Here is a 21,382-nt window from a genome sequence, read left to right as displayed (position 1 = left end):
AGGCCGCGGGGGTTGCAACCTAGATAGATAGTGGTTTCTGAACCTCGCCGCAAACTTGGCTATCTCAACTCAAACCCCATGTTAAAGGTGGGATAGTCCCTTTAAAGCCCCCTCCTAAGCGTTAGCGACTGGGGAAACACCAATAAGCGCGAGAGTTAGCGCTAGGACCGGCAGCATGTGCACTATACCGGGTACTTACCCTCCCGTTTAGCTCATTGACTTTATTTACCAACAAGAGCGGAGCGGCGCCGTCTCTCTCACTGAGCTGACGTCGCGGCGCGGCGCGGCGGCCCTGGCATGGTGGGGCGGTTTACGGGCGGCCGTGCACAGCTCAGACCGCGTGACGTCACTGCACTGGCAGCGGTGGGGAGCCGGTCGGGCGGTCGGAGCGCGGCGGACAGCGGACACGCAGTGCCGCCGGGTCCGCGCGTTTGGGCAGAGTGAGGGGCCGCCGGCAGCCCGCGTTGGAGTAGACTGGCTGAGACCGCTGCGCGCTGGCGTGATGTGGAGACTAGTGATGAGGATACCGGCCCTCCTGGCGTTAGCGGCCGTCGTTACAGCGCTCGAAGGGCCGAACGTCTGTACTAAACAGGAAACGTGAGTACGCTATCCGCAGTGCGAGGCGCGTCGAACGGCTGTGCGTAATTAACATGTGGCCTTCCTCAGTGTTCCAGTGGCCTTCCGCGACAAATATCCACCATAGCAGCTGCCGTTTACCCTACCTCGCCGTAGTCTGCCGTAGTGCCCCAGTCGTGCCTGAACGAGTGACCTTCCTCTGTCCTGTTTTCCTCGCCACCAAATGGCTGGGCCATTACGCAGTTTTTGTTCGTCGAGTTCTGTGAAACGGCCCCGCGAGACGGGCCGCCGCCGGCGCGCGGCGCGCTTGCTGTGACGTCACCAGCAGTGCGTACAGCGCGCTCGGACTTTTCAACCCGTGTCAACTGCAGGGCACATCGAACTCCAATACCTACCTTCCCCTGTCTCCAGCTGGGGTTCCACAATTCAGTCGTGCTATTTGGAAAGATAGTGCGCATGGAAAAATGTTTTGCATGCCGCATGCGTACATGTCTGTGATTTCACGTAGGTAGGTAGGGGAGTGAGCATAGGTATAAGTAAGATTGAAGAGATGGGAGGATTTTAGTCCAAACACTGCCGTGCCTAAGATTTACAAGATATTTCCCTATTGGACCTCGAAAGAGGCTATTTTGTGGGGTAGGGGAAAGGTCGAATTAGACTGTGACTGAAGTTAAGCGGTCCGCAGGGTGGAGATGACTGCCAGTTTAGGTAAAAATGTCCATGGTGAATGTGAATGTCCATGGTCAACGTCAACGTAAACAGCCGCCTCGTCTACCTATTTGTTTTTTCTGCATCGCCATCGCCATAATGGCTCAACGGAGTTCTGCTGAGACTGACATCACGGCCAGAAGACGAGTCACGTGACTGACGCGAGAGGACACGTGTTTCGCGCAGCGCTGCAGCTCACGGCACTCAGCACTCGGCAACGATGTCGATGACTGATGTTATCTTGTTACCATCAGAACCGATGCGTGGCAGTCCGTCTTCGTCTGTAGCCGGTCACCTATCTATGATTGTGGTTCTACTTAGTGACTGTTTACCCGAGAGGAAAGTCCACAAAATGCCCCCTGTGGGTGAGCCTTATTTGTCACTCATGAATCGGTCCTGGCTAGTGGTTGAATCGGAGCGCAAAACTGAATAGTCCGTCAAAATTCAATAATGATTACTTTCTTGCATAGGCGGCGGAACGGGGGGGGGGGGGCACCGGGGCACCATGCCCCCCTTGATTTTGCCATTTTTACGTTAGCCCTATGGGCGTTGCATGGAAAGAATGGGACCAAAAGTCGGCAGTGCCCCCCCCCCCCCCCACCTAATTGAAGGTAGGGGGCTACTGTTTTGTTGCTGTTCCGTCCCTTATAATGAAGTTTGACGAAAAAAATATCATTATAAAGCCAACTTTTGCAGTGCATGCATTTATTTAAATCTCAAAATAATACGCCAATGGCCTCGGTGTACTCGTAGTTTGGTCAGAACTGTTTTATCATTGACGATGTAAAATGAATAACACCAGAGCCAGCCTCAGGTCAACTGTTCGGGCTCCTGAGGTGAGAGTTCACCCAGAGCGGCACGAACACGCTCGAGCCAAAGGCCAACGGAAAATGGATCCTGCTTGGTGAATGCACTCACCTGTATAACGGACATTTTGCTTATCGAATGACTCAATTCTAGGGCTGTCCGTGACCATTACCGACCTTTGAGACTGAATGAATACGAGTACAGTTAGTCCTTCAAATCGGGCCTTTATCGGGGTCTATCCAGGCCCACGCTGCAAGGCACTGGTGGTGTTTCCGCGACGTTTTCTGGGTTCTGCTCGTCGGGGCCATGTGCTGCTGTTTGCTAGTGCACCTTGTGGCACCTGTAGGTGCACTGTGGCCGATCATCGGTGAACAGATCCACCGATATCGACGGTACCGCCACCAAGCTTCCTGCGGCTGATGGGCTTTTGTTCTCCGCGACCGATGACGACCGAGGTCGACGGAGGTATGGAGGCTTGTGTGACAGCCCAGGATGGATCGAAATGCAAGCCGTGCAGGGCGACCGTGGTTTCTCTGAACTCTATCCTGTCTTCAGAGATCATCCCCAAATTTCATCAAATGTCGTTTGAAAGCTGACAACACAGTGGCGCGGGAACTTCTTCCAGACTGTGGGGTAGAGGTCTGCACCGGCCGGCTGCAGCCGCGGCTGGCTGCAGCCCCACGGCTGTGGGCCGGGGCGGCTGCAAATATCTCCAAGAACACGGCTACGGCTGTGGCCACGGCTGTGAGATTTCAAGCTCAATCTTAAGTACTCAAATATAAAATTTTAAATCCTTAATCTTACATTCTGATAAGCAGTCTAGCCTGTAAATATCATGCAAAGGATGCCCAGCAACATTGAAAGTGGTGAAGCCTTTGAAAACCTGTAATGGTTTTACCATTTGCTGCAGGGGAGTTTGACCTCTGGTACAGAATACTAATTATAGGTTAAGGTACCAATTGTTCCTTCATCATCAAGAGCTTGACAGTTTCAGAAAATGCAACATGTTGCATTGTCACATCCCTCTCAAATCAATCTCACCTGGTCATTAGGAGAGCACCTTACAGCTATTGAGGACGAGCGTTCAATAATTCTTTCAGGTAATAAAAAAAGAAATCACATCTAGGTAAAGGCAGGTAAAGGCTTCATAAAATATTATCTAAAATACCTCTTAGACGCATTTCTGGATTTTCGGCAAGTCCAATTACATAATATAAAACTGGCGCTTTATGTTCTAACTGGTGTGTGAGTGACCGCTAACAGAAAATGCTGATCAACGAAGCCAATGGAATTAGATTGTAAGTGAGCATGAACCTTACTTACGGTTAATTCACATGATGGTGAAAACCCTGAACACGTAATTCACATGACTGTGAAAACCCTGAACACAATATTTCTTACGCGAGCTGTTGACTTTACTAATAAAATGACGTCTTCTTCTAAAAATATAAGAATTTGATAATCAATCTTTGTTTGAGAGAAAGCTTTTAACTGTATAGCATTATTATTTATTAATTTTAATTTTTATGGCTGTTTATAGTGACACAAAACAATTTTTCGCCACTTCTTTGGTATTTACGTCATTACAAACTCAAGTAAAATTTTTGATTGAAAGAGGCAATTGTGGCTCACACGTCCTTGGGGATTTGAGCGAAGATCATTATTTGGAAAAATCAAAATAGATGAATGTTTTTCTTTCTTGGATGCTCACTAGTGTTTTGACTTTTGATGCCTTGCACATCAAATTAGTTTGAGACTTGCTCAGAAGGCTGCTTCAAGCCTGACATATCACACCCCAGAAAATATGCAAGGTAAGAAAGAAGCAAGAGTTTTGACTAGACAATCACTGTTTGACAGTCCATCAACTTCAGTTTCATTTTCCATACCTAACATTGATAATGAAAAGCATCAGGGTCTGTTGTTCTGTCCCACAACCATGCTTCAGGATTTGGCATTAGATGTCTACACTGCTAGTGCTTCTATTCTGGTTCGTTGTTTATGTTTTCTGTTGATGTAGGTACCTACCTAGGTACCCATCTTTCTTAACCCCTTGCAAGGGCTTGTGTAGGCATGCGATGCGCATCAGGCTTCAGGCCTTCGGCCTAAAGCCAGATACACAACCACTTAATCTATGATGCTTCATGAGCTTGAGAATCTATAGCCCATTGCAATGTGCTTTTGGCTATATGTTTCAACTAAAAACAACTTATTATATACTATTTGGTTGCATTTCATTGAAAGTATCCACACTGTAAACCAAATCTACAAGTTGGCTCCTTGTTACAAGTTTGGTTCCAATTCGCATAGGCGTCACCTTGTCGATACCTTGTCGATTCACCAACCCCAGGCTTGTTGGCCAACAAACTAACAGTTTGTCTACAAGTTTGGTTCCAATTCGCATAGGCGTCACCTTTTTGAGTACTAGTCTGGGCCTTGTGGACCTACCAACTTCTGGATAGGCATAGTCGTTTCCTTGTCGGTTCACCAATCCCTGGTTTATTGATGAACTAGCCTAGCCTTTGACTGGGCATTGCTAGCTTACAAATTGTCAACAAGTAAGTGCACTAACGCTCTGTTCGAACTTGCTCTTCCTTACAATCGCTTTGTTTGCGTTGATACTTGATAACCTTAAGAACTTACGATTCGCGTTCGTTTTCAATTGCCACGATACTGATTCAGGAAATATTTTCTATACGGACAGGTTATTTTTTTGGCTGGAAGTGGTGCACAAAACCATGACTGGCATCAGTTATTGCTCATGCTCAAAGGCTTGCGCTGACAAGAAACGAAATGCTGATGGGTTATATAATCAATGAATGCATACACCACATCCATTCGGAAGTTTCTGGAAGCATTAGTATTTATTACGGTCACGTCATTAATACTATTGACTGGAGACAATTCCGAGTGCATATTTCCGAATGGATGTGGTAAATGCATGAGGTAGGTATACCCAGTAGGTATACCTATCGTGCACCGTCAGCATATAAGTATTTGAAGCAAGAACTGCTGCGTATGTGGAAGAACATGGTTTTGTGCACCGCATCAAGCCAGAAATATAACATGCCCGTATGACGAATACCTATTTCCTTAACATTAAGCATAACAATCATGGCAGTTGCACGATCACGCAGATAATTCGAATAAATCATGATCGCCAACCAGATTAGCTTTTACAGATCATATATGTCCATCAGTTAAGTTAAAAATACAAAGAGTTGAATTAAAGGCAAATAAATGTATTTATATATAAAAAACACCGACCGCAGAACATCTGCTCACATGTGCATGCACAGGTCTGGTCCACTTACATTGCGCGCGCAGGGGAATGGAGGCGTCTCGACCGCGGGTATAGTCACGATTAGTGCGTCCCGCAGGCCAGAGGGGGCCTCACTCACAGCACGAACACCACAGTTCACAGATTTCACTTTTTACTGCACAAATGCTGGAACAGCCCTCGTCGCTGCTCCAGGCTGCACGGCGGCCGCGCGACAACTGCTGGTTCGAAACCGCCGCGCCGGGGCCCGCTAACGGCTGGCGGCGACCGCTGATTGGTCCGCCAAGTCTGACGTCATGGGCGCAGCTGACCATGTGTATGCTGACCAGCTGACCAGTACAAGTTAGGCGCCGGTTAAATAACCATGCGGCAACAAGTTTCCAAAACTGGTTAAGAAACAAACGTTGAAACAAATGTAGAGTTGGTCTGGATACTGAGAAGTTGGTGTGCATAGTAACTATTGACTCGTAATTGTCACCTGACAAGCAATGCACCAGACAACGGCTTGTTTAAAAAGTATAAGTTGGTAAACATACCAAGAGATGATTGGTTATATTACACAAGACTTGTCAATTTGGTTTACAGTGCACGGCCGGCTGACGGCTGGCTGCCCACAGTTTGCCACGGCTGTGGGCGGCTGTGGCTGTGGAGCCACGGCTGCGGGGCGGCTAGGCTGTGGAAAAGTGCAGCCGTGCAGAACTCTACTGTGGGGAGCTGAACCATAATAGAGACCAACCTAGGGTACCCCCAAATCTAGTTTTCTCACCGGTTTTGGGCCACTTATTTTTCAGACCTTGGCCTTCCCCCCCCCCCCAAAAAAAAACACGCAAATATTTGCAAAAAAGTCAGGTATTCCGTCTCAGCTGAGTGAAGAAACTACCGTTTTGGCAACCTGGAATAAAGGTTTCAATCTGCCAAATGAGTTGCCGAGCCAGTGAAAGAGGTAGATTTTTCACTTACATGCTTCTTTCCTTTGTGACCCACAACCCCTAATTTGGGGAGGACAAGCTGCCTCAACGGGTCTGACCTCAAGAAAAGTTGTGGGGCACCGCCCCCACGACCCCAGAGCTGTGGGGCAAGCTCCCCCCACTGCCCCCTCCCCCGGTTCCCGCGCTTACGTATGAATCTATGAAATTATGTTGGTAGATTTCCTATTTCGATTCCTCCAGCTGGGGGGGGGGGGGGCTCAAATACATTACGAGCCCCCCAGCCGAAAAGTTGGAGGGGCTCAGCCCCCGCTAGCCCCCCCCCCCGGTTCCCGCGCCACTGCTGACACATAACCAATGACCATCCTCTTTCTTCCAGCCTTTGAGACATGTATATGAAAAGGTCCGCGAGTAGCCGCCCGTGTCCCTCCTAAGTGTCTTTCTGACACAATCTTTCCTACATAATCCGTTGAGCTTTGCGTTGCAGCAGGGTCACAACACTGACCGCCTGATGTCCACTGCCTACTCAATCGCGTTCGCCCAGTGACAGTGTCCCAAATCCAGCAGTGGTTCATTGTATCCGGTTGATATCGATACTTCTGTTCATCGGAAAGTAGCTGTCATTAATGCTGAAAAATGTATTTAACGTTGAGTGTTTTCGTCTCACTTGAATACCGAGCGTCGGCTCTTCGTGTATTGTCACAGCCGATTGAGGAAGAACAGTAAATTAATGCGATATTATGTCCTGTGGCACGTGCCCTCCTCTTCTGCGTCCCTGGAGCGCCAGCTGACCCAGTGCTCTCGGTGCCATGCTGGAGCGGGACCCCGACCGGCCGGCCGGCCGGCGCGGCGGATGCAGCTCGGAGCCCACGGGATCAGATAGGTTTCCGGTGCATCGGCCGGTTTCTGTCGCTCCCGGCCACTGGCGGTCGCAGCCGCTAGCAAAAGGGGGGCCAAACTCACACTCGCAGGACATAACATTTATCCGTCACAGGGGGGGGGGGGTGATCGGCCTAATGTTTTACGTCCACGAGGCGCCGCGCAGTTGGCACTGCTCATGCTTCATTCATCTCATTCTTGCGTGGAATCTTTAAGCTAAATTTAAGGCAAAATCACCAGTTCCATTTCCCGTCCCACGGTGTTTCCACCGGTCGGGCCACTGCACCATGGCGACGGATCAGTGTAGCATATACTGGAAGGTTGGGCACGCGGACTCATGACCTTACCACTATAAACCAATTCGGAAAAGTACAGATACCTACCTCTTGCTTTGAACAAGCATGTGAAACCCAGAGAGCATTTTCAGACTATGACATTTACCCATATAGTTGTGTGGCGGCGGGAGAGAGTAGGTACACCGACTGACCGACCTCTGGAGACCAAAGGTTCCTGGCTTTCAAAATTGGCATCTGAGGGCCGCGCGCGACTCCTGTGGGCTTCGCAACGGCTCTATTGGGGCTCACTCAACCTGCCTAGTCCTCATGCTAAAAAGACTGGCCCTGAGCCCTGAGGACTTCATCAGTCTCTGCCAGCCCCAGGAACCACAACGGCTCATGGGGTCCCGACGTCGAAATATGAGGGAATCTACGCGGGACCATCAGGACGTAAAGTGATCTCGATCAGGACCAACGTAAGGCTGTGCAGGTCGCAGGAGTCTGCGTAAGCCCTTTGATCTTCAGAAGCCCACCCATGTATGTTTTCACTTAGAGACCAGTTTAGGGCCCTCAGAGACCAGTACAGGGCCTGCAAACTGCAAAGGCCAGTAGTTTGAGACCATCAGAGACCGTGTTGGACTCTCAGAAGCTAATGTGGTCCTTACTCATCACAGGCCAACATGGGGCCCTCAGAGGTCAGCGTGGGGCTCTAAAAGACCGGCATGAGCCGTCGTTGGACCCCAGAGGCCAGCAGAGGACCCTCAAAGGCCAAGATGGGCCCTCCTCAGAGGCCAATGCAGGCCCTTAGAGGCCGGCATCGGGTCTTTAGCAACCAGTGCGGGGCCCTCATTGGCACCTAAAGGTTCGTCTTGGGACACCAGAGACAGAAATAAGGCCACCAGAGACCGGTGTGAGACGCTCAGACGCCGGTTGGGGCCCCTGAGGCCGGTTAGGGGCCCTCATAAGCCAGCTGTGGGGCTTCAGAGGTCAATGTGGGCTCTTAGCGGCCAACGTGGGCGCTTGACCGCCACTGAAGTTCCCTCAGAGGTCAGCGTAGGATGCTCAAAGACCGGTGTGGGAGCTATATTAATAGCTGAGAATGGGTTTTTTGAGCCTCGTGACGATCGAATAAGGGCCAGGGCCCCATACACCTATGGTGGCCCATCGGTTGTTTGAGGGGGGAGGGCAAATGATATGATGGCCTCCTTTATTGGCCTTTGGGGGGGCATGGCCCTGATGCCCCCCCCCCCCACCGCGACCGCCACTGTGTACACATTACACACAGGCCTCTGAGATTGCATACTAGTTCATGCAAACTCTATGCAGGCTCCGGAGGTCCCAACTCCCACGCTAATCCTTAAGAAACCAAGCCGGCATACGGCGTCACCACCGGCCTTCTGAGGTGTACAGCACCAACCCACGAGGTCTTACTTTAGTGTCGTAGAGCCACGCTCATTTGGCATGGCCCACCCGCCACTGCCGAAGAGGGTCTCAGCCAGCCATTGTTGGGCCTAGAGAGCCTCAATTAAACCCACGCTGATATTCCATATAAGATCCGGCCATACTCGTCAACCGGTGCCAGCGACGCTGACCGCCAAATTGACAGAATGCGAAACTGAGCCCACTCATGAGTGAAATTTACGTCCTTTGATGGCGCAAGAAAGAAAATGAAACATACAAAAAGCTTTCTAGGACTTTTGTTCGATCTGAAAGGTGGGGCCAAAAGATAGTATGGCCCCACCTTTCAGCACCAAAGGGGGGGCCATGGCCCCCGTGGCCCCCCCCCTGGGACCGCCTATGCTCCCGGCTAGCGGTGACAGACTCCGGGCGGACCGGCAGCTGACCCTGCCGTCCGCTGTAGGCGGTGACAGACCGGCAGCTGGCCCGGCCGTCCGCTGTAGGCGGTGACAGACCGGCAACTGGCCCGGCCGTCCGCTGTAGGCGGTGACAGACTCCGGGCGGACCGGCAGCTGGCCCGGCCGTCCGCTGTAGGCGGTGACAGACCGGCAGCTGACCCTGCCGTCCGCTGTAGGCGGTGACAGACTCCGGGCGGACCGGCAGCTGGCCCGGCCGTCCGCTGTAAGCGGTGACAGGCCGGCAGCTGGCCCGGCCGTCCGCTGTACCCTGTGGTGGCTGACCTAGCCGCGCAGGCTGACCCGTTTGCGTGTGGCGTACCAGAAGGAGCAGGATTCACAGGCCGGTGCAAGCTTACACGGCTATTCCCTCCGTCCTCGATTGTAGAAGGTCTGTAGGGGACTGCAGATATTTCGGCTCGTGAGGCGTTTACCGATGACTTGGTCCAACACGGCTCTCCGTGAGCCATTGCTGCACTGGTCGAAGAGGTCATTTCATGTCGGCGACCAGGTCAGCTACCTGTCCGTACTCCGACCACCTGACCGGTCATCGGAGCTGTGCACGGACCATGTGTCCGGTGAAACCACAGAACCGCACGTCCCACTTGCAATGACGAAAAACGGCGATTGTCAACAGCAGTCTGGAACCACAGTCGGCGGCCGTCATATACATATATAGTTATGCTCGTCGTGGTTCGCCGTCTCATTTTCTTTGGCAGTGACGCTTTTTTAATTTGAACATATCTAACTGCTTTAGCTATATTGTCATGGATGATATTGTTCTACACATGTGGTTCATTTCTATTGTTTCGTTTTTCAGTTCCCTGTAGGATTGTTTTTGTAATCAGTTCACAACACATGCAGGTGTGCCTTTTTTCATGCTACAGTTTGGGTACTTATTGGGGTTTCAGCAGCCTAACCCTGATACAAAGCAATTCTGGAACCCTGACACCTGCTTTCAACAGCAGTCCGTCGAAATCCACTTGGCTGCCTGCCGAAAGCCGTCTGTGTGTGTGCCAGCATAGCGAGCTGACGTTTAATCCGCACACTTTACTGAATGTCCCGCGGGGCTTTATCGGGAAATGGACCGACTCCGGGAAAATGGAATGGGGAACGCCAGGAGTTTGCACTAGCTTCGGTAAATAAGAACTGTTTTTATGAGCAGTTGAGCTGAAATCAGCTTTGTATATTTGGCTGTGGTGAATCAGGGCGCTGATCAGCTGTTAGGGGAGCTTCCTTTTGATGTTTTATGTAGTATTTTACCAGTAAAACGCCTTTTGGGCGAAGAACGAGCGAGCAAGATAGTGAGCCCTGCACGTGCGGAAGGGCGAGAGGGTACTTCCAACGGGCTTGTGCAAAGCACCCTTCTAACCGGCCGCTAGCGGTGTGCCAAATTTGAACGCAATCGGCCCGGCCGTTCCTGAGATCTGGAAGCGGCATTCTGCACGTGCGCACGTGCAAACGGTGTCCAAACTGACTTATGCACGGCACCCTACTAACTGGTCCCCAACTGTGTACCAAATTTGAGCGCAATCGGCCCAGCCGTTCTCGAGATCTGGGAGCGCCCCCTGCACGTGCGCACGTGCAGTAGCACCCCAACCTTAACACATGCAGATGAATTATCTGATGGAGACCTAACTGTGTACCGAGTTTCAATTCAATCGGCCCAACCGTTGTACCGTTGTTGAGGTTGCAATTTTGGGGGTTCTTAAAAAATGTCCAACTTTACCACGCGCCACGTGCGGTGGTTGGCAAGAACGCATGGTGGCCATCACACCACAGAACTTTTACGTCCAAGTGACATTCAGTAAAGAAGACCGCTTGTCAATCGGATGTCCCGTTCCTAAGATATTAGCTTTTGAAGAGCGTCCCCACGGCCGGCCGGCCGGCCGGCCGCTCATACTCAGGATTTTCCCTTAACCCGCCCGGCTGGGGGTCCTGGATTTCCACGCCCTGCTGTAGCCTTTCTCATAAAGCTTTGTCTAGTAAAAAGTAATAGCATGGATGATATAACACTGGATTGGTGTCTCGTGGAAATTAACATTGGGATCCGCGACATTGGGATCAGGCCTGCCATCTAGCGAGAGAATTATCGTAAGTTAGGAGCAAGCCGAGTGAACGCCATCTCTCAGCATTATGACACACGTGGGTGTGGTGTGTTAGTTGGCTTGAAGTGCATATTCCCACGAGTTGGAGGTAATCTTACTGGACCTGAGACGACAAAAAACGTCTTAAATGCTTGAAAGCCAAAAACGTCAAGCAGCCTTTAGGTAATAACGAAAATAAAATGCGTAAGACGGTGTGTATTGAAACGCCCAGTCCCATCGGCTTGTACGACCTTTTATATGGTCATTTACTCACAATGGTACAGCAGCTTGACAATATGTCACTTACATATTTGGTAGGCTTATTCCTTCTTCTCCGAATTTCGCCCGATTTTCTTCATCTTAGTTAATGTTACGGCACGTGTCACGTGCCAACTTAGGGGTGTCGAAATTGTTCCACATAAAGTAACTCCGCAATGGCTGGGCCAATTACAGTAAAACTTCGTCAATAGTTAGGCACCCAGTGGCCAATGCATTTCCATGTGTCACTATGGGGGTGCTACTGCACGTGCGCACGTGCGGGGTGCCGCTTCCATATCTCAAGAACGGCTGGGCGGATAACACTCAAACTTGGTACACAAATGTCACATCGATGCTCGCACTGCATTGATCAGTGCTTACATTGGTGCAGAGCTGTTAGGAAAACGATGAAATGAGATGCGTGGTGTTTATGCCTTTCTTTTCCAGCAGCTGATTGATTCGCAACAGGAGATCCTTGTTTGCGAAGGCTTTGTCTCCCTTTTCCACCCCTTGTTTAAAATAACATTAACAATGTACGAAGAAGATCACACATAAAAGTTGTTTTAGGCGGCTATCTTGGGCCAGGGCTGCGAAGTTGTCGTCAGAGCCAGCGGTTCTGTTCCGACTCGGAGTCGGTTGATTTTTAAAAGCTGTAGCCCGAGTATGAGTCGAACGTCACCGAAAAGTCATCACTCCACAGACTTACCAGGGCTGCAGAGTCGAGTGAGAGTCGGTGTCTGTGTGAATTGACAGTTCTGCCCGGAGGAGTCGGAGTCGATATTTGGATACCGGAATCGGAGTTGGAGCCAAAGTTACTGAAATTTCATCGACTACGCACCACCGGTTGGGTCCTTTTCATAGAGCGTCTTGAATGACATATTGAGCGGCAATCATAGGTGTAGCAACGTATCTCTTTGGTGAAGGATACCTTTCACCAAAGTTTTAGATTGGTGAAGGATCCTTCACCAATCTTGAGCAATGCAGGTGAGGGTCTTCACCAATGCTAGAACGACTGGGTTCGACGGTCGATCAAATGTTAAAAAAAGAAAAGCAATGCCGAATGGGATGAACAAAAAGGCTAAAACGGCAACAGGTACCCAATTACCCCATCCTTTCAGTTATGAAGTGTTATGCCCACCTTCTATCTTCACAATTCACACCATTTAATAAATGATAGGTAAAGCCGAAAACTGTATTGAAGTTGGTAAACGTGTAAATGTGTCTCAGTAAATGCCGTGAATATCAAAATAAATTGGCTTGTTTTTACTCGTGGGAAAGTTGTAAGACTTTGGTCACGAAAAAAGAGCAGTGGAGCATACCTTTAGGTTCCAAAGGTATGCTTGGATAGTGGATACCTTTGGTAGGTATCCAAAGGTATGCTTGGATACCTAAAAATTCAATTTTAGGCACGTACTGAAAAGTTGGCGTTAATTAGATGATAATGGCGTGAGACATTTGCTAGAAAAAAAAAACAGGAGGAGTTGGCGAAATTCCCCCCCCCCCCCCCCCCTCCACTGCGGTAAGGTCCTGCACCTTCTCCGAAGGCTCAGGTGACTTCTCCGAAGGTTCAGGTGACATCCTTCACCAATATTTTTGGCGCTCCTACACCCATGGCGGCAATGACGTTAGCAATTCCGTTTTAAGTTTTTCATTAGACTTATAGATAGTACTTACGTTCGTTTTGTTCTTTGATCGGACAATTTGTTTGATTTAGGCCAAGTAAAGACTCATGTGAAAAATAGCGAAAACGACACGTGCTGGCGAAGTCTCCAATAACTCCCTGTTTCACGATTTAATGAGGAAATAACATGAAACTGCTTATCTTATTACTGACCCTGCACATAAATCTATTAATTTCTTCGCTTTTACTGACATATAAAGACATAACCTTTTGAAAAATTGCACAACAAGCCTGCTACTACACCACACTCCCGTGTGTCACAATGCTAATCAGCGGCGTTCACTCGGCTTGCTCCTAACTTACGACAATTCTCCCGCTAGATGGCAGGCCTGAGCTCAATGTCGCCAAAAACTGCGAAGACACCAATCCATTATTATCTCATCCATGGTAATAGTAAAAAGCACGATTTTACTGTTGACCAGTAAAAATCTGTTTCATAAAGCAAAAATTACTTTTACCTAGAGTTGCAAATTTACTAGGTTACTATAGCGCAGTTTTACTGGTGACCAGTAGGAAGATCCTGGGTTGTGTTTCATAAAAGCACGTGCCGTAGTAAAAAAGTCGAATGATGTTTGCTTTCGTGCTGTCAATTTCACCCAGGGGGCTGTCATCCCGAGCTTTCCTATGTGCCGGGCGCCCGACTGTTTAACATTACCCGTGACGTCACCGGGGCGTACACTTGTCAGCTGGCCTTCCCCGCAAGTTTGGCCCTGAATACGATTTTGAGGGTCACGGTTGTAAACAAGTTCCTTTCCGGAAACGTTCCGGAAACGCTGGAAACGTTGTGATCCTTTTACTTTCCGGAAATTGCTTCATTACTACTTTGCGTCTAAAATCACTTTAACCCTCGCCGGCACAGGGAGTTGAGTTGATGCAATCCACCTAAGGTTTTTCGCGAATAACTCGCGTAAAAAGCGGCTGATCGTGACGAAACTTTCAGTACCTTCGCATTGATCAATTGTACACCTACCCTGAAAATTTCATGACCCTGACCCAAATGACCTTTGACCTGTGACCTACTTTCCGAGACCATGTTTGGCCGGAATCGCGATTCGGCGTATGTCGGCTCGCATTAGCCGCGCGTTTGCAAGCTTTTCGTGGTTTCAAATGTTCAAACATGTGATTTGATGTTGCTCTTATGCATTAGGGTGGATGTCAAGGTCACCAAGGTCAGGTCAGGTCATTGACCTTTGGTGACCTCGGTTCACTTTTTCAAGTTTTACATGTTTCTAGGCTAGTTTTTGGAGCTGATTTCGAATTTAGTAACCATTTGAACATTTACGAAGTAGTTTTGGTGCCTTCGTAACATGTTACGAAGCTGTCAGAGGCGCGAGGGGGGGGGGGGTCGTACCAGCCCCCCTGCCGTCGAATGACGCAAAATGGCCTGTGCCGGCGAGGGTTAAGCAAAGGCTACTTAACGCTTTCCTAATTGTAAAGTGTTGCATTGTCTGCATGGTGAGGAGAACGCTTACCGCTCAGAAGGGCGGTGTGTTGTGAGGAGGGCGCCGACAGGTCAGGAGGGCGATGTACGATGAACGGCGACGCTGACTGGTCGGCAGGGCGATGCATGGTGATGAGGGCGCTATGCGTTGCAAAAGGCGCAGGCTGGTCAGGAGGGCGCTGAACGCGAAGATGTCGCCGACAGGCGTGAGGCGAGGGCGCTGACAGGTCAGGATGGCACTGCACGGTGATAAGAGCTGCGACAGATCTGGAGAACGCTGTCCGTGAAGAGGGCGCCGACAAGGCAGCAGGGCGCTGTATGGTGGGGAGAGCGCCGACAGGTCAGGAGGGCGCCCATGGTGAGGAGGATGCTGTACGATGAGAAGGGCACTATACGAGTGAAGAGGGCGCTGACAGGTCAGGAGGACACTGTATAAAGAGGAGGGCGCGGACAAGGTGAGGAAGGCAATGTACGGTCAGGAGGGCGCCGACAGGTCAGAAGGGCCGTCTACGGTGAAAAGGACACCGACTTGTCAGGAGGGCGCTGAACGTAGCAGGAGCCGGTCTGGAGGGCTTTGTATGGTTAGGAGGCCGCTATACAGTGAGGACTGCGACAGGTCAGGAGGGCACTGTACGGTGAAGAGGGCGCTATAATACGATAGGCGCTGCCAGGTCAGGAGGGCGCTGACAAGTGTGGAGGGCGAGACAGATCAGGAGGATGCTGTGTGATAATGTCCATGAGGGCGCTAACTGGTCTGCCCGGAGGGCGCCGAATGTGAAGAGGGTGCCGACAGGCCAGGAGAGCGCTGAAGGGCGAGAAGGGTGCCGACAGATCAGAAGCGCGCCGAGCAGACAGAAGGGCGCTGAAGGTGAGCCGAGGGCGCTAGATGGTCAGGTGATTGGGAGTGGATATCCGGCATTTCAGGATTGTGGGTGCATCTTCACCCACAAAGAGATATAAAATTGTAAATCTGGGCGCCAGTACCGCATGATGACGTCGCAATGGCTTACCGTCGAGGGCGACTAGAGTGCTGGACACTGAAAAGGCGCCATCGGCGCACAGAATGATCGTGGAAGGCGCTGCATCCAGGGCGCCTTCGGCGCCTGGATGGCGTCTTTCCAGAGGGCGCCTGCTAGATTTGGGAGGGGCTAAAGCCCTAGTGTGCCCCTCCCCCTTGGCTGCGCCCCTGAGTCCTTTGTCTAGCGATTTTCGAAGCATGTATCGCGTCCGTAGGGGCCTTGGGAGCTGCCGGTGACCACAGGGGCCTTATAAGGACCCTGATGACTCGGGAGGGTACCCGTAGGCCGTATACGGCTTACGGGTCCCGAGTCATGTGGGCCATATCACCACAGGGCACCGCATCTTTTTCGGATAAATGACCGTTCTTAAGCGTGTCGCATTTTCCTGAGCATGATCTGGCGTTTACAGCCTGACGGCCCCTCTCCTGTCCGGCTGACAGCTTACTGACAAGCCACCTGGCGATCGCCAACTCAACCCTAATTACGACGTTGTCCGATAGGTGGCGGGGTCATACAATCCCAGTCAGGACAAGGGATTCTCATTATTATTTTGCTATCATATTTTCCCCCCTTTTAAAGTCATTTAAAAGCGCTATTGCACAAGTAATTTTTCGATTAGCAGCGATTCCAGCGGCCGCATCAGGGTCCGGATGGAGCCAGGGAGCGTATGCTCCGGTGACGTCACCGTAGTGTTGCAGATTTGTAACATTAGCGAGCCCGGACGATCTTACCTAACTTATACGGCCTTGATTTCACCCTTGCTTTACCTTGCAGTAAAACAGCTTACGAGTTTTGCTTTTAGCTTTAATTGTACTTTATGTCTTAATGCATGTCCTGAGTTTTCGGCATAAGCCTTTTATTGACAAATAACAAACTTCATTTTTTCTTTAAAAACATGTTGCTAAAACCTCACGTTAAATCATGTGAAAACTTGGTTCTCCATCCTGGCAAACTGAACGAGGTCAAGCGTGTTTCTGGCAAGCTAATGTGAAGTGGAGATATGTTCGAAACGTTCAAAATGTGGACTGCGATGGTTTTTCATTGAAGGAGAGACATTAATTGAAAAAGGACAAGACACACGGACAAAGGGCTATCAACTGAAACATGATAAAGGAAGACCCAGTAGGTAACCGAAGCATTTTCGATGTCGGCATAGAATAAACGCAAGTCCAACATTAGCCTACTACTTGAACCTGAACCTAAACTGAAAAAAAAAAAAATCATAATTGGTCTTACAAATACGATGCTGAATATTTTGTGGGCGATGAACACTTAGATGCAACTTGAAGCAAAATAGCGCTCACCGCCGTGACCACTGATGGTTCGAGGGGCACGTTGGAGTATTTGTCCCCCTCTGCAGCGCCCCAAAGGTACGAACATACGCATTTTTCCTCGCATTGAGAGGATAACCAACAACTTTTATAAGAAGTTTGATTTAAACAGCACAAATAAGCATAATATATCACAATATGAGAAATTTTTGAAAAAGCAAAAATGAAGCACATAATTGGGGAGCATGCCTCCCCAGCATATCAAATGACTTATGGATCTTCTAATGACTACCGGTTGGTCGGACGGAGTCATGCATTACATATACAGTGATGCCATCCACTGGGGCTATTGTGTGTGCGACGTTCTCGCATGCCCACCTACAAGCAGCGTTGTAGGTGACAGGTCAGCTACGACGAATGGGATCTGCCGGCTATTGAAGTCATGTGCTCAAATAACCAACCGTGCACACTGCACAGTGTGAAGGAGAAGGCCAACGAGCAAATACCAACTTTGACCGCGACGCGGGAGAGCCCGTACGAGCTCATATTGGGCCGTACTGGCGGCACGTGGGATATCTCTTCTCTCGCCCATGTGTTGTAGATACGTAAGTGTCTGTGCGGTTGTGCGTTTGTAATCTTTGATATAACCATTTGAATATGTAACTACAACGAAATACATGCAACTGAAATGTGATGTGCATTTTTTAAAGCCACGTACAAATATGGTACGGACTAGGCTAGCCGAGCCAGGGAAATCCAACCCAGGGAAAGTCTAGTCCAATCCAGTGCCCAGGTCCGGGGGTGTTTCCCTGTCCTTTGCATTGTTCTGTAAATGAAGCAGCTACCGAAAATGAAATGTTAGTGACCAGACAAAAAAAAAAAAAATTCTCAGCAAAATAAATCTCGACCTTAAAATTGAGTTCGAGCCAATTTAGGCCAAAAGTCAATACCAACATGCTTGCAGGGATCCTTAACTTAATGGCAAGAAGCGCATGGAATACTGAAATATTTTAAAAGTGGGTGTGCCGTGGGGGCCTGCTTTAACCCCCGCACGACCAGGCCATTTCTCATAACACGAACGACCAGGGGGGGGGGGGGTTGTTACGACCCCCCCCCCTGGCGTTTCGAAACAGAAGGTCGTAGAGCTTAGCGGAAAAAACCAACGGATTGCTCTCAACGAGATCTCGCGATTGGTGGTATATTTTTTGGTCCTAGGTCAACATTTGACCTACTTATGACCGGTCAAAGGTCAAATTTTAGGAAAAATCTAACTTTTTCAGATTTCCGCGCCGATTGCGGCAAAACGGTAAGAGATATCGACTTGAAACCTTCACTATCGTGATCCTTGATCAATTCTCTATCGTTTGGTGCGTATTTCGATGTCATAACTCTAAAAATGATGCGTTGGGAGCATCGGAAGTCTGCAAGGTCATTTGTGCATTGGGTCACGTCAGGCGTGTGACGTCACTGACCTGACCCTGACCCAAAATGAACTACAAGAAACAACCGACGATGCCTGAAATGGATAGCAAATTCGAATTCAGGGCATCAAAATACCCCGAAAAGGCATACAAGTGCAAGAAGTCATTACAGGTCAACCGAGGTCACTGACCTGACCTTGACCTTTAGTAACCTTGAAAAGGTCAACGGACATTGTGCCAATGTCAAATCAGCCAGTTATGGTTCTAAAACAATCCATCAGTGTGTCAGGTCAGTCGGCATTTATACCAATGTGAAGCAATCTCCAATTTAGCGTAAATCTGGCCGGAGGTTGTTCCCTTTATGACGTCATAACTCCGTGACCTGACATGACCCGATCAATTTTTTTTCGGCAAAAGATGCGCAAAGGTTGCCCCAGAGGGTATTGAAAATTTCAGCCCGCTACGACAAGCCGTTTAGCGTGCACTTCGAAAAAACCTCAGGGGGGGGGGTTGATACAACCCCCCCCCCCCCCTAGGCGTTCTAGGGTTAAAAACTCTGACCCCCTTTCATCGAAAACAATATATAGTTTCGGTAGCTATCTCCAAATCGCATGATTCATGAAACATTCGCCGGTGCCTTCGTCGCATAAATCGATGTTATTTGATAGCTCGTTCAATTATCGATACGTGGATGCTGGTCCCGTGCCGATCATTGGTCTAGCTACCAAGATATATAGCCAGAACTGCAACGGTGTCTACCGCATTTCGACGATCAAAATAAAATTAAAAAGATATCTTCCACACGGAGGTCTCATGACTCGTTTTCAAGCGTTACTGAGCTCGGAAATCTTACTCTTTTACTAATTACTTTTCACTATTGTTTATGAGACAGAGGACAGAGGGCAACAGTGATTAGTAAACTTGAAATCACTATTCTACTATACACCAGTAATAGTAAAAAATGTTTATGAGAAAGGCTACGGGGGGGGGGTGTTTGAACACCCCCCCCTTCTAACTCGGCTCCTGGGCCACGTAGCGATACGCGGAAGGTGGCGTTCGAAAGAGCGTCAAAAATAATGAGGAAATCACTTCAGTCAATTTTTTGGTCAGGTCAAAGGTCAGGTCACCAGAGGTCATTGAAGGCAAAATTTCGCCGATTTCCAGGTCGAATGTCGACAATTTCCAAGAAGCCAACGCATAACTCGGGAACCAATAGAGCTACAGCGCCGCGGAAAAGCGCATTCGATAGCCCTATTAACGCCCTTTCTGAGTAATTCTCTCAGATTTGACCTAACGTCAACGGTTTTGCCTGCAGGGGGCAAAAACTGCAAAAATGGCCGATTTTTTCGGAAACAGTTTTTCTGCAATAACTTTTGACCCAAGACTTGTACGAGCTTACTTTTACCGGCATCGTGTTCCTCTCGTCAAGACGCATCGAATGAACTATAATTTGACCTTGAAAGGTCAACTTGAAAATTTGACCTCAGGTCAAGGTCATGACCTGACCGGAAAGGGTCATGTTGCATATCAGTCGATCCGTATCGTCGAGCTGAACACATCTAAGGCGTTTTCATCGCTCTAGCATGCCTCTATCAAAAGTTATCTGCGAAAAACTGTTAGATACCATTCGTGACCTAAGATGACCTCAGGGCATAAACAGGGGTCACGGACACCATTTTCATGTTCAGTGTGTCTAAACCACTTGTAATTCAGTGTTTGGGAGTGTTTATAATGTATTTCGTCCAAAAGAGGCGCATTTCAGTTTTCTCCCATTGACTTATAATGGGGAGGTCGCAAAATTGACCTGACCTTAGGTCATCGATATCAGAATTCTGAGATATACATTTTGTACATGCTATTGCTCTTAGCAATCGCTGAAAGTTTCAAAGCGATCGGTCACTCGGTGTAGCTATGACAGACATTGAAACCTTTTATGAGATGAGGTCACTTCAAGTGACCTGGTGACCTGACCTTGAATCCCCTTGGTCTGAAATTTTCACAACATGTGTAGAATTGATGTATGATAAGGTGTACCAAAAACGGCGGCGTTCCGCGCCGCCGTTTTTGAGATATTTGCGAAAAACCACAAGGGGGGTGTTCAAACACCCCCCCAGCAGGGCGCGGGTTAATTCAGTATGAACTCGCTCGCTCGCTGCGCTCGCTCGCTCGTAACCACTTGGCAAATGAGATCCGTGCAAAATTAGGCGTTCATCATTTACGCAGTCCAGTTGATACATTTTCACAAAGTGTCTGTGCATAGGTGCCATGGAAATTGTCATCCCAGCCCTAACTTTTGGTTCAAAGTGGCCTAAGATTAGCGCACTCGAGCTCAGGGCCATCACAAACATGAGCTGATGTGACCCTTCCCGCAATTCCGCATTCATTGTAAATGCAATGTGCATGCATGTTCTAGACGAACGTCGCAGTTGACATAGCTGCTTATCACATGTGTTTGCGACTGATGGGCGCGCCGGTATGCCGTCACTATGTTTATTAATAAAGTGCTGGTCGGTGCGCGGTGTATCTGGGCCCAGTAACGGCCTGCGCTGCCACTGGGAGCGGTGGATCCCGCCCCCACTCGTCCAGTAGCGCTGACCGGGCCGGCAGGGTAGCACCGGTGCCGGACAGAAATGTCGCGATCAGACGCAGGAAAATCGCAACAGCTTTGTCGAAAGCAAGGAAATCAGCCGCGCTGGCTCCTGGCCTTCATGTGAACAATGCAACCTTTGTTTCGAGCCAGTCATCGACCCTAAATAGATGTGTAGGCTAGTGACTTGATCGCTTTTTGCGGCTTCTGCATAGTGTTATTCCATAGTCCCTGGTGACGTTTCCAGAGCTGACTGGCCGCGTTTTCGAGTCTCCAAGCTGACTGGAGTGTGTCTCTCTGTCACTGCCGCTCACAA

At 49.3% G+C, this 21,382-nt stretch overlaps 1 protein-coding gene across 4 annotated transcripts in view; it reads left to right on the top strand.

Annotated features, from left to right (window-relative positions):
* The first annotated feature begins 397 nt into the window (after positions 1-397).
* LOC122368365 (protein draper-like) overlaps positions 398-21,382 on the top strand; it is a 62,069-nt gene continuing 41,084 nt past the window's right edge. For 2 of the 4 annotated variants that reach the window (XM_043342251.1, XM_043342245.1), the window contains exon 1: positions 399-597. In XM_043342251.1, coding sequence (XP_043198186.1) covers positions 503-597 — 95 coding nt within the window. In that variant the 5' untranslated portion in view covers positions 399-502. Of the gene's footprint in view, positions 598-21,382 lie in introns of all 4 variants that reach the window. The other 2 variants (XM_043342259.1, XM_043342267.1) reach the window with 2 other exon arrangements.

This window comes from Amphibalanus amphitrite, unplaced genomic scaffold (genome assembly GCF_019059575.1).
Source record: "Amphibalanus amphitrite isolate SeventyFive unplaced genomic scaffold, NRLGWU_Aamphi_draft 000032F_arrow, whole genome shotgun sequence".
Lineage (NCBI taxonomy): Eukaryota > Metazoa > Arthropoda > Thecostraca > Balanomorpha > Balanidae > Amphibalanus > Amphibalanus amphitrite.
This window is presented reverse-complemented; position numbering and strand designations above follow the sequence as displayed.